This window comes from Xyrauchen texanus, chromosome 11 (genome assembly GCF_025860055.1).
Source record: "Xyrauchen texanus isolate HMW12.3.18 chromosome 11, RBS_HiC_50CHRs, whole genome shotgun sequence".
In the NCBI taxonomy this organism is placed as follows: Eukaryota; Metazoa; Chordata; class Actinopteri; order Cypriniformes; family Catostomidae; genus Xyrauchen; species Xyrauchen texanus.
Genome location: NC_068286.1, coordinates 37,068,757 through 37,082,841, shown reverse-complemented (window position 1 = coordinate 37,082,841; position 14,085 = coordinate 37,068,757). Strand labels below are relative to the sequence as shown.

The window sequence follows — 14,085 nt, the reverse complement described above, 5'->3', positions numbered from 1 at the left end:
GGACATTTCTCCAAAAAGTAATATCTTTGTCCCCGTGTGCACTTGCAAACTGTAGTCAGGCTTTTTATTTCGGTTTTGGAGCAGTGGTTTCTTCCTTGCTGATCAGCCATTCAGGTTATGTCGATATAGGACTCTGTTAAGTTTTACTGTGGATATAGATACTTGTCTACCCGTTTCCTCCAGCGTCTTCACAAGGTCCTTTGCTGTTGTTCTGAGATTAATTTGTAATTTTCGCACCAAACTACGTTCATCTCTAGGAGACAGAATGCGTCTCCTTCCTGAGCGGTATGATGGCTGCGTGGTCCCATGGTGTTTATACTTGCGTACTATTGTTTGTACAGATGAACGTGGTACCTTCACGAAATTTCAGTGCAGGAAAAACCCTGGCTGTGAGCCACAGTAGTACAAGCTGTTCAGTGGGCTTCATTCATGAAACATTAGGAGAGTATAATTCTGTGTAAATTGTTCATAAATCTATTCTTACTCAAATTGTCATATTAAAAATTTTACACAAACAGAAGCAAGGCTTTGAGAAATACAAGTACAGTCCATTCAAAAACTAGTTGAAGGAATTAGTTCATAAAACCATTCTTAAGTTATTTGACGCAAAAGAAAAGGAGGCTGTGAGACTCAGAAGTACAGTCCATTCAATGGGCTTCATTCATTCAATTTATTCGGTAATCTACTCTTACATTAATTGTCGCATTCCAGATTTTACTTAAACAAAATCTGTGTGACACAGATGTATGGTCCGTTCAGTTGAATGATTTTCTGTCAGTCTTTAAAACCATTCTTATGGAAATTATCATGTTAAAAATTTGAAATAAAACAAGGTTGTGAGACACAGTAGTACAGTATGGGCTTCATTCATGAAACACAATCTAAACAAATTCATATGTTAATCGTTTGTCAAACCATTCTTACGTAAATTGTTGCGTTACAAATTTTATGAATACAAGGCTAGGAGAGACAGAAGTATAGTCCGTTCAATGGGCTTCATTTATGAATCACAAGCAGAATGCATGTTTTGTGTAAATTGCTCATAAATCTAGGATGTAAATTGTCACATTCCAAAATTTATGCAAGGGAAAATGATGCTGTGAGACATGGAAGTACAGTCCGTTTAATGGGCTTCATTCATGAAACACAAAGGCTTAGAAGTACAGTCTGTTCATGGTGACTCATTTAAATTGTAATACCATTCTTGCATAAATTGTTGGATTGGCAATTACGTAAAAAAAATTATTAAATGATTCACACAGAAATATGTAACTGTAATGTGGAAAAACGTATCTTCCATGTTTAGTCAGCTGAAAGCACAACATATTGTACAGACTGGATTTCAGTCCCTCACAGCCTTGATTTCATTTGCTTTAAATGAAGTATAGCATCTACTATGACTATGATCTTTATACCAAGGATATTCCACAACAATACAAACCTATTTTTGGCTTTATTACTGTAGCTTATCAGATTTGTTACCGTCTGGATATCAATGACCCCAACAAGTTTACCACAGTGGAGGTGGGGTCCAACACACGACAGTTCACCGTGACAGGACTGATCCCAGAGTCGGCATACGTGTTCCAAATAACAGCACGCACACAAAAGGGCTGGGGACCAGTGGAGGAGGCTATCGTCATTACAACAGAAAAGAGAGGTAAGTTAGAACGGCTGGACAAACACAGCTCATGTCAGCTTTAGCTCATACCACTTTAATTGCTGGTCTAACAGGTCGAAACCAGGTCCACCAGCTGGTAGTCCCATCGCTGATTTTTGTACAGTAAATGCAAAAACAGTGTGTTATTTATCAGACTAAAGGGCCATTCACACTGAACACATTTTTGCATATAGATGCGCTGTTTATGATATCTTTTTTATTTCTGACTCCGGATTTAATCTCCAGCTCAAAATTAGCCGTGAGCAGGGTCTCTGACACATGCATATGGCCACCAGTGAGTCGTTACTATTTTCCCACAGACCGTCCACAACCCCCTCGTCGACTAAACGTGCCTCAGAAAGCGATGGAGTCCCGTAAACTGCGACTTCATTGGGCAGCGGGTGTAGACGGCTCTTCGCCTGTGCGCTACTTCACCCTGCAGGTATTAGAGCTACCTGACGGAGAGTGGAAGACCCACACATCCTCCATCGGTCATAACAACACCTCCTGGGAGGTGGATAGGTAACGCACGCACACAAATCTCTTTCTGATTCGTCATAACTGCCTGTGCAGAAAATGTTTTTTAGGGCTGACAGACAGCATATATTATAATACACAGGATAGTATAACATATGTGCACATTAGAAGTTTGGATTTAAATATGCAGACTTTGAAAAAAGAATTAAGCATTAATTGAATGTCAACAAATGAAATCTATTGTATTGCAAAAATGTGCCAAGAAATATCATGTTATATAAAATGTAGAGTGAAAATAAAATTTTTGGGGGAAATGTACCATGGTAATGTTTTTTTGAAAACCATGGTTCCCCGTCTGTCGCTCTCTTAGATGTTGTGTAGGAAAAGTGACACTAGGGGTCTCTCTTGAGCACCGAATATACCTCTGATCTTTGAAAAAAGGCCAATGAGAAGTTGGCAGTCAGTATTTGCATACCCCGCCCCCGGACATACGGGTGCAAAGACAAATACTACAGTTAATTCAGAAAAATTTCTTCGGAGCCAATGGTTGTGCATGTTGTTCACTTGAAATCACACCAGTTCCAATATTCCTCTGACGCTCTGCATACTGTTGGATTGAGGGCGCATTACAGCGGCGATTTCTCCTTCTTGCACGGCAGTGCAAATTGCCCCTGGGCGCTTCGACAGTGCAGAAACCCAAACTCTAAGAGAGTTAAAAGAGTAATTTTCTCTAAAAGAGCAATACACAGAGGCGTTGAACTCTCCTTTTCAGGACGCCTCTTTTTAAAGACGTGTTTCTGCCTCTGTGTAGTTTCTGGATGCAGTTGATTTCTCCCCACCTCTGAAGGTCATAAAAACTGCCTGGCGTACCTGGGTTGCGAATACACGCAGGCAGCGTTTTTATGAATGGTCTATGTTTTCAGGGCGAGAACATAGCCATGTCAGCATTGCGGTCGCAGGCTTTCTTTTGTCATGAGAGAAAGCCACTTCATGGGATTGGGGCATGTTATTGGGCTGCCGGGTAAATCCCTGCGAACCATCCGCCTCCCCGGCACGCTTGCTGGCTTCCGTCCGAGCTCAGGATGAACGATTTCTCTCCAGTGGGTTATGTTCTCAGTGCAAGAACATAGCTGAGGCAGCATTGTGGTCGCGGCTTCTTTTGTCATGAGAGAAAGCCACTTCAGCCGCCCCCCGCACCTCGCCTCTTTCCTACGGGATTGAGGCAGGCGTCGCTGGCGATGGAGGTGATTTAGGGAAAATGACGGGCTGTGTTCGCCGGGTAATTCCCCGCGAAACACCCGCCACCCCAGCACGCTTGCTTGCTCCCATCTGAGCTTGGACCTGCCGGTCCCTTGAGCTCACGGAATTGGATGAAGATAATCACCGCTGCATCGGAGAGCATTACAGCGGCGTCTGATGTTGATGGCTCGTCTGCGCCGCCACCTTTGGGTCTGCGCGCCCAGTCTGAGCCTGATGCACAGAGGTCCGCTATGCTTTCCCGGGTACCGCGAGCGCGAGGCTGGACTGGAAAATCCCGTCCCCTCCCCCTCACGGCTACTTGATTGGTTCCACGGGCATCCCCCAGTTCCTTTCTTCCCGGACGTGCACGATGAGCCACGCGCTCATCCGCTCTCGCTACCCTCGACGGCGGAGCACGGACATGCCACTTCCGTCCTGCATGCCATGGCCCTCCTGCAAGTCCACCAGGCCAAGGCGCTTAAAGAATTGCATGTGGGTAGCCCTGATCCCGACATGCTGCAGGAACTGCGCTCAGCGACCGACATCGCCCTTAGAGCCACGAATGTCACAGCGCAGTCACTCGGGCAGGCGATGGCCACCCTCGTGGTCCAGGAACGTCACCTATGGACGAACCTGGTCGAGATGCGTGAGACCGACAAGGTTCGCTTTCTCGACGCCCAGTCTCCCGTTTCGGCCTGTTTGGCGACACCGTCGAGGACTTTACCCAGCAGTTCTCCGCGGTGAAGAAACAGACGGAGGCGATCTCTCAGATCCTGCCCCGCCGCAAGCCTGCCGCCTTGGGCCATGCCCCAAGGGCGTCCCCCTGTGATGAAACAACAAGCTGCTCCGCCTCAACCTGGGCCCAGCTCTCAGCCCACGTGTCGAGCGCTCTGCAGGAAGTAGACTCCCCCCGTCTCACGGAACCCCTCGAGGACCAGGAAGGCTCCCAGGTGCTCCTGAGACGGACGACCCAGAGCCCAAGACGTTAGCTCCGGAGATGGTAAGACCACTCTGTTCCCCGATGGAGGGCTGGGAGGAGAATCTTCTTTTGAATTTATTTCATTTTCCGCTCCCCTTAACCGGGGCAGCGATACCCAAATTCTCAATATAAGAGCTATTTCCTTTTGTCTCTGGGTCATCTGGCCCACAAATGCTGTTCTCACGGCACTCTGCCACCAGATCTCAACAGTACCATCGTAGACACGATCAACCAAACCAGAGCCCCTTCTACCAGGCAGCTCTACGCCCAGAAGTGGTGCTTGTTAAGCAGATTGGTGTTCTTCCCGGGCTGAAGACCCACAGAGGTGCGCAGTTAGGTCAGTGCTCTTATTCCTGCAAGAGAGGCTGGAGGGGAGGCTGTCCCCTTCCACCCTAAAGGTGTATGTCGCTGCTATCGCGGCTCACCACAACGCAGTAGACGGCAAGTCCCTTGGTAAGCACGACTTAATCATCAGGTTCCTAAGAGGCGCCCGGAGGTTAAATCCCTCCCGACCAAGCCTGTTCCCCTCCAGAGACCTCCCTTCAAGCCGCTAGAATCAGTTGGACTCACAGCCCTCTCTCTTAAGACTGCCCTGCTGATCGCACTCGCTTCCATCAAGAGGGTCGGGGACCTGCAAGCGTTCTCTGTCAGCGACACTTGCCTGGAGTTCGGTCCGGCAGACACTCATGTGATCCTAAGACCGTGACCGGGCTACGTGCCCAAGGTTCCTACCACGCCCTTCAGAGACCAGGTAGTGAACCTGCAACCGTTGCCCCGGGAGGAGGCAGACCCAGCCCCTTTGTTGCTGTGTCCGGTACGTGCTTTGCGTACCTATCTGGACCGCACGCAGAACTTTGGACATTCTGAGCAGCTTTTTGTATGCTTTGGGGGACAGCGGAAAGGAAACGCTGTCTCCAAACAGAGGCTTTCCCACTGGGTAGTAGACACCATTTCATTGGCCTATCACACCCAGGCCGTGCCCCCCCTTGCGGGTCCGAGCTCACTCAGCAAGCAGTGTTGCGTCCTCATGGGCACTGGCCAGGGGTACCTCCCTAGCAGACATTTATAGAGCAGCGGGTTGGGCAACACCCAACACCTTCACGAGATATTACAGTCTCAGGGTTGAGTCAGTTTCATCCCGTGTTTTCTCAGGTCTGAGCCAGTAGAACTCGGTAACATGCTGATGGGCTGGCCGGGTGAATCGCTTGCATATAGCACCCTTTCCCTCGGTTGAGGTCTTTTTTTCCCAGGAGATTCCACATCATTGGTCGATTCCTCCCTAGCCCTTATGGGTCCGCAGTTCAGCGGAGGAACTTGCCAACCCAATCCACTGCGGGTACTCAGTCTACTCTGTACTGGAATAGGTGCTCCGCAGGGTGAGGACTCCTACTCGGACTCGAGAGCGACAGACGGGGAACGTCTAGGTTACGAATGTAACCTCCGTTCCCTGATGGAGGGAACGAGATGTTGTGTCTTCCCGGCCACGTCGCTGAGCCGAACCGCTGTAGTGGCCAGAACCATTTCCGGCTCCTCAGAAAAATCCTGAATGAACTCTAGTATTTGCCTCGCATTTGTACCCGTATGTCCGGGGGCATTTCTGAATGAACTGTAGTATTTGTCTTTGCACCCGTATGTCCGGGGGCGGGGTATGCAAATACTGACTGCCAACTTCTCATTGGCCTTTTTTCATAGATCAGAGGTATATTCGGTGCCCAAGAGAGACCCCTAGTGTCACTTCTCCGACACAACGTCTTGTTCCCTCCATCAGGGAACGGAGGTTACATTCGTAACCTAGACGTTATACCATGTGTTTGGACATATAATTACCATGGTTTTTCAGACATGTACCATGTTCAAACAATGTTTATAGACAAGTACCATTGTTATACCTTCATTTTTGGACATGTACCATGATAATAACATTTTTTGGGATATGTACCATTGCGACATGCACAGTACAACGGTTATACCATGGTATTTGTAAAAGTACCTTGGTGGTACCATACATGTACATTACTATGGTCATATATTGATGTTTTATGGTAAAAAAAAACGTTTTGTTGTTGTTTTTTAAGCACCATGGTTTACACCTTGATATTCAGATGTACCACGATAATACCATGTTTTTAGGAAATGTTCCATGGCAATATTATGTTTTTTGGACATGCACTATATTTATTTTATGTGTGTCGTGGTAATACAATGTTTTTTTTTGTTGTTTTATTTTTTAAATACCATGGTAATACCTTGATTATTTTTTAAATGTAGCATGGTATTACCAATTTTATTATTTGGACATGAACCATGGTTGTACCATGGTGACGTGTACAGTACCATGGTAATTAGGGGTGTGCAGCAAACCCATTATCTGTATATGTTACTATCGCAAAATTATCTGTATCTGTCTCTATATTCGGATAGAACCAAATGTGGGTGGAGCTTAAACCGGTAGCATATCAAAATGAAATGAAACAAAACTATTTTTTATGTAACTCTAACATATATTGTTTTTTTACTTATCTTTTATAAAATATGCATTGATATGTCTATTCATAATAATAGCCTAATACAATTAATAATACTAATTATTACTAAACACGGAAGACATTCAGAATCAGCTTTATTGCCAAGTACGCTTACACATACAAGGAATTTGTCTAGGTGACAGGAGCTTCCTGTCTACAACAATACAAACAATACCAAAAACAGCAGCAAGACATAGGTAATTAAAAACAGAAAAGAACACAAAATAAATAATTATACATATACGTACATACCCTCACCTTCATACATACCCACATACACACACGTAGTGCAAATCGAATACAATCTGTTATATAAAGAACAAAAAACTGTATATTATGTACAGAGCAATGTAAGTAATGGCAGAAGTGGATATGTTGGATAATATAAATTAAAATTAAAATTAAACTGTGTATTGCACATAATTATTGCTTAATGGGGCAATTTAATTGTTCATTACATGGATGGCCTGAGGGAAAAAACTGTTCCTGTGCCTGACGGTTCTAGTGTTCAGAGCTCTGAAGCGCCGGCCAGAAGGCAACAGTTCAAAAAGGTAGTGGGCTGGGTGAGTGGTGTCCAGAGTGATTTTACCAGCCTTTTTCCTCACTCTGGAAGTGTATAGTTCTTGAAGGGTGGGCAGTGGGCAACCAATAATCCTCTCAGCAGACCGAACTGTCCTTTGTAGTCTTCTGATGTCTGAGTTCGTAGCTGCACCAAACCAGACAGTTATTGAAGTGCAGAGGACAGACTCAATGACTGCTGAGTAGAACTGTTTCAGCAGCACTGGTGGCAGGTTGAACTTCCTCAGCTGGCGAAGGTACAACCTCTGCTGGGCCTTTTTCACAATGTCGATGTGTATCTCCCACTTCAGGTCCTTTGAGATGGTAGTGCCCAGGAACCTGAATGACTCCACTGCTGCCACAGTGCTGTTTAGAATGGTGAGGGGGGACAATGTTGGGGTGTTCCTCCTAAAGTCCACAATCATCTCCACAGTTTTGAGCGTGTTCAGCTCCAGGTTGTTTTGACTGCACCAGAAAGCCAGCCGTTCAACCTCCTTTCTATATGCAGACTCATCATCATCTCGGATGAGGCCGATGACAGTGGTGTCGTCTGCAAACTTCAGGAGCCTGACAGAGGGGTCCTTGGTGGTGCAGTCATTGGTGTACAGGGAGAAGAGTAGTGGGGAGAGCACACATCCCTGGGGGCACCAGTGCTGATGGTACAGGTGGTGGAAGTGAATTTTCCCTGCCTCACAAGCTGCTGCCTGTCCGTCAGGAAGCTGGTAATCCACTGACAGGTAGAGGTGGGAACAGGGAGTTGGTTTAACTTAGTCCGGAGTATATCTGGTATGATTGTGTTGAAAGCCGAGCTGAAGTCCACAAAAAGGATCCTTACGTATGTCCCCGGTCTGTCCAGATGTTGCAGGACGTGATGCAAACCCATGTTGACTGCATCATCCACAGACCTGTTTGCGACAGGTCTGTAGTCATTAAGTCCTGTGATTTGTGGTTTCTTAGGGACAGGGATAATAACGGAGCATTTGAAGCAGCCTGGGACTTCACACTGCTCCAGTGATCTATTGAAGATCTGAGTGAAGATGGGGGCCAGTTGGTTAGCACAGGAACGAAGGCAAGCTGGTGAGATGCCATCTGGTCCTGGAGCCTTCCTTGACCTTTGCTTCCGAAAGACACGGCACACATCGTTCTCACAGATCTTGAGTGCAGGTAGTGTAGCAGGAGGGGGGAGGAGGGGGGTTGCAGGAGGTGTTAGTGGTTGTGTGAAATGAAGGTCCGAGTGTATGTGGGGTGTGAAATCGGGCCTTTCAAATCTGCAGTAAAACACATTCAGGTTGTCAGCCAGTCGTTGGTCCGCCACAGGGTTGGGGGTAGGAGTCCTGTAATTAGTACGTTGTTTCAGGCCACTCCACACTGATGCAGGGTCGTTAGCTGAAAACTTTCTTTTCAGCTTCTCAGAGTAGCTTCTTTTAGCCACTCTGATTTCCTTATTCATTGTGTTCCTGGCCTGATTATACAAGACTCTATCCCCACCCCTATAAGCCTCCTCTTTGGCATGACGAAACTGTCTGAGTTTTCCTGTGAATCATGGTTTATCATTGTTGAATGATAAAAATGTCCTAGTAGGGATGCACATATCCTCACAGAAACTGATGTATGATGTAACAGTATCTGTGAGCTCGTCCAGGTCTGTAGCTGCAGCTTCAAAAACACTCCAATCAGTGCAGTCAAAGCAGGCTTGTAGTTCCAGCTCTGCTCCAATAGTCCATCTCCTTATAGTCCTTACAACTGGCTTTGTTGATTTTAATTTCTGCCTGTAGGTCGGGAGAAGATGAACCAGACAGTGATCAGAGAGTCCCAAAGCTGCACGTGGGACAGAGCGATATGCATCCTTTAATGTTGTATAGCAGTGATCCAATATATTCCTGTCTCTGGTGGGGCATGTAATGTGCTGTCTGTATTTGGGCAGTTCGCATGTGAGATTAGTTTTTTTTAAAGTCCCCAAGAATAATAATAACTGAGTCCGGGTGTTGTTGTTCTGTGTCTGTGATTTGATCAGCCAGCTGTTGCAGCGCTAAGTTCCCAGACGCGTTTGGAGGAATGTAAACACTCACCAGAATGAACGAAGAAAACTCCCGCGGCGAGTAGAACGGCTTACAGTTAATAAAGAGCGCTTCCAGATTAGGACAGCACATCCTCTTTAGTGTTGTTACATCTGTACACCAACTTTCGTTGATGTAAAAGCATGTTCCACCGCTCTCGTTTTCCCCGTTAACTCCACGATGCCATCCGCTCTGAACAGCTGGAAGCCCGGCAGATGTAATGCGCTGTCTGGAATGGCTTCACTCAGCCAGGTTTCAGTGAAGCACAGTGCAGCAGAGTTTGAAAAGTCCTTATTAGTATGTGTGAGGAGATGTAGTTCGTCCATTTTGTTGGGAAGAGAGCGGAGATTTGCGAGATGAATGCTCGGCAGTGCTGTTCGAACGCCGCGCTGACGGAGTATAACCATCTCCCTCGCCTGCGTCTCGTAGTGCATCTAAACAACACAGCAGCGCCTCCAACTAAAATGTCCAGCAAAACGTCTGAATATTGAAAAACCGGGAAAAGATTATCTGGTATGTGTTGCCGAATGTTCAGCAGTTCGTCCCTGTTAAAACTGATTGGTAAAAGATTGCTAAACACAGGACAAACTAACAAAAACAACAAAAGAATTGGAGAGCTCCACACCGAAGCAGCCATCTGCGGCGCCATGTTAACCCATTCAATGGGAGGATTAACATTACGGAGAGCACGGATAATAGTGACAGACAAGCATCCACAAACATCAAAGAACGACAAGGGATAGGGGAACAAACAGGGTTTAAATACACAGACACAATAATGACTAAACGACATACAGGTGAGAACAATGAAGTGCATGGGCAGTGATGAGGGCAGGGAACTATGGGATATGTAGTGCATGACAATTGACAAGTGAAACAGACAACACTCGGGCAGACAACAAGGGAATCGTGACAATTAAATACAGACATTAAAAGAATTTAGAGTAAATCAATATAGCCTAAAAATAGGTGAAATTCCCATAAATATCTCATAAATATTTTTATGAGACACTTGAGGCTGATTTGTGCACACATATTTTAACATAATATGGAGGACATAATAATTGAGTTAAATTACATGTACAGAATTAGCGAAATGCAGTAGAATAAATGGCAAGAGTGAGCTTCTCTAGTTTTACATGAAGAGAATAAGGGGGAAAGAATAATCCCTTATGGTTATACCATGGTATTTGTCACAGTACCTTCTAAATATCATTGTTTATACAGTAAATACAATAATAATTTAGTACCAGAAGATATCAAAGTACCATGGTATTTTTTATGATGGTACCACCAAGGTTAATATTTGTTAGGGTGACAGGAGGGGTCCATACAAAACAACCCACAATTAAAGCTCTTCAATTAAAAAAATGCAATTACACAAACCATGTAGTACTCTCTATATATTATAGACATCCAGTGAGACACTGATGAGACATCATGGAGAGGAAAGAAAAATAGACAGAGAGAGAGCATGGCTGAAGCAAACTGCAATCATAATCAAACTGAACGTCCGGTTGCCTGATGTCTAATCAAACAACCATTCAGCTCCGCCCGCTCACTAACGGTTTTCTGCAGTACTGCAGCTATCTTTTTCACTTTCTCTCTCCTGCCAGTTCTTCTCATCTTCACGTGCCTGTTTCAAGCCATCTGTTTCATTCATATCTCTAAAAGTTTCCACATGCATTAAGGGGAAGGATCTATTCAGCTAAATCACTTCTGGAGATGCCTCCACGTAACACCATCTTTCTCAACCTATTTGTAATGGAACCATTGGAACATGTCTGAATTCAGTACCACTTGATTACCTACAACCCACATGCCTGACCATTTAATTACCCATATCATATACATGCTTATACCACGGGTCTGTTGAATGCTTGATTCTGATTGGTTAACGGACGTTCTAAGGCGTGCAATTATTTTTCAAAGAAACGCACGGCTATAAAGAAGTTCCAGGTCTTGACCGCATAACGGTTCCATATCACTTCACCAACTTATTTTAGTTACTTTAAAGAGCCATACAAGTTACAACACAAAATAACATATACTAAACAACGTCATTGGTTAAAGTAAATTCTTTAAGAACAGCAAACAATGTTGTGGCAGGGCGGAGGGCGGGGCCGGGTCGTGATCCTACACACCCGGTCCCGTATTAGGCTAATTATGCCTCCGTGAGGTTTAAAGGTCGACTGCAGAGGGCTGTGCGGGAGAGAGAGATCGTTAGCGGACATGTCCGTCATGTGTGTTTGTGTTGTCTTTTAAGTTTTCCATTAAACTATGATTTATATCGTCAAGCCGGTTCTCGCCTCCTCCTTTCCCATCCTTTAACTGTTTTACATATGTCTAAAATATTCTACATATATTTCAATTTCATTTAAAAGGAGCCCTCGTCTCCCCCGCACTTACACACACACACACACACACACGTGTGAGACTCGAGTTACAACCGAAAAATATAGCTGCACACTTGTGACTTGATCAATACATCAATTTATATTATCCGAAATAACTTTTAATGTTTCAATATATTTCGCCCTAATCAGCCTCACATAGCTGTAGTTTAAATCACCGCGCTACCCCCAGCCCCCTGTTTTGCTTACACACACACACACAGAGAGAGATAGAGAGAGAGAGAGAATATAAAAAATTTAATCCCCCACTCACACCACAAACCTCTCATTACACATTAATGTAGATAATGTTTAATTCAGTTTATATAGTTTATTAGTTTAAGTTAACTTGAAACATAATTAATCATTATCATTTTTATTATCTGTTTTTCTTTAATGTTTTTTTTTTTATGTATTTCAATGTTTTATATTGCTTGATCAAATCCTAATTCAATTGTTCAAAACTATTTTATATGTTGTTTAATTAAAAGCTTTGGCAATACAAAATGTACTTTTGTCATGCCAATAAAGCAAATTGAATTGAATTGAGAGAGAGAGGGAGAGGGAGAGGGAAAAGCAGTGCAAGCCTCCGTTGCTGGTTCTAACATGATGTTTTCAAATTAGCAACAAAGGCTCTGACTGTATTAAAGCAAGACTATGAATATGTTGCGGAAGAAAGTAGTTCTACTCACAAGAGTGTTTTAGGGACGAACATTTTTTTTTAGATAAAAACCTGAGCAATGTCTTACCGTAACCGTGGTATAAGCAGAATAATTGACCCCGCCCGTTGAATTGTTTAAAAAAGAATGCACACCCGAGGTGCAACGGTCACGACGCGCTCCTCGAGTGTGCATTATTTTTAAACAATTCAATGGTCCGTCATCAATTATTCCTTACATAACCCTGACATTTAATTATGCTATACAGTATATAATAACTATACAATTCTGTGTTCAAAAGGCATCTTTCTACACTCACATTCAAAGTATCATACTCTGACAAAATAGTTTGCTTTCATTCAATTATAGCAGATGTTTTACCAATGCCCGCACATAAAAATGTGAAGTGGCTGTTTGCATGTCTGCTACTTTTGACATCACTGCTCTGGATAGTCGCTAGTGAAAAGCTGGGGATTGTCATGATGTCATTCTCCTGCGACTACAATTAGATTGTGAATGCTGTTTTATGTTGAGTTTAATGCCAATCTTTACCATTCATTCCCTTAATATCTTGTGTGTAGATAGTCATAAAGTTTGTCTCAATTTCTTTCTGCCTCTGTCTCTCTCACACACACAGACACAAGCACGCACTTTTTTTTATAATTATTGTTTTGAACCAAATCATCTTGATTCTCAGAGGAGCAAATGCCTCCAGCTATTAAAACAGAAATGCCATTAACAGTCCTCGTCTACAATGCCCTAATTATAAACACACATGCACATAAACACTCACAGCGACACAAGCACCCTCACAGTCCTGATTCTCAAATCCCTAATTGCACACACACAAACACTAACACACACAGTTTTCCTGATGGCCCACTTTGATATATGTTTCCCACAATCCCCTGCCGTGTCTCCTTCTAGTGTCCCCTCCAACTTTGAGATGCAAATGTTTGAAAAACAAAAACAAATGTGCAGTTGACTAATGATAAATTAATTATGAGATATCCTGGTACATCTATAAGTATGCAAATCTGTTTTGCCAAAGTGCCATGTGTCCATTCCTGGTTACAGGGGAATATTTAAGCATTTCATTGTGGGTTAGGCAGTCATGTCTACTCAACAGTTGGTGATTAATGCTTTAGATTTCAGCTGGGAAAATGTATTTTCGTGTGTGTCTCTTTAAATGCAAATGAGCTGCTGCTCCCCGCCCCCCAACATAGCTATGGTCTCCGTGAATACAATCAGAGACAATGGTAACTTTAGCTGCATCAGTCATGGAATCAGCTAACAAGCACATTAGGAAAGGAGATTTGCAAACATTCACAAAATATAAAGTGCGATACTTGCATCTTCAGGATATAAAGCTGGAACATGAACGGTTGGTAATGATCCATGCTTGAGAATAAACTTTTTTGAAAATTCTGCTTTATATTGACACTCATTCACAAAGCATTGTGGTGTAAAATGATTTGCACAAACATACACTAATTTTGGTATGTTTTGGGGGCACATTTCCTTCAAAACCAAACTTG

The 14,085-nt window shown here is 43.9% G+C and overlaps 1 protein-coding gene across 1 annotated transcript in view; it reads left to right on the top strand.

The window, feature by feature from the left end:
- The window catches only part of LOC127651357 (protein sidekick-1-like), a 281,945-nt gene that overhangs the window by 234,104 nt on the left and 33,756 nt on the right, over positions 1–14,085 (top strand). Inside the window, 2 exon segments of the mRNA XM_052137130.1 lie at positions 1,466–1,660; positions 1,981–2,182. Of these exon segments, the coding sequence (XP_051993090.1) occupies positions 1,466–1,660; positions 1,981–2,182 (397 nt within the window).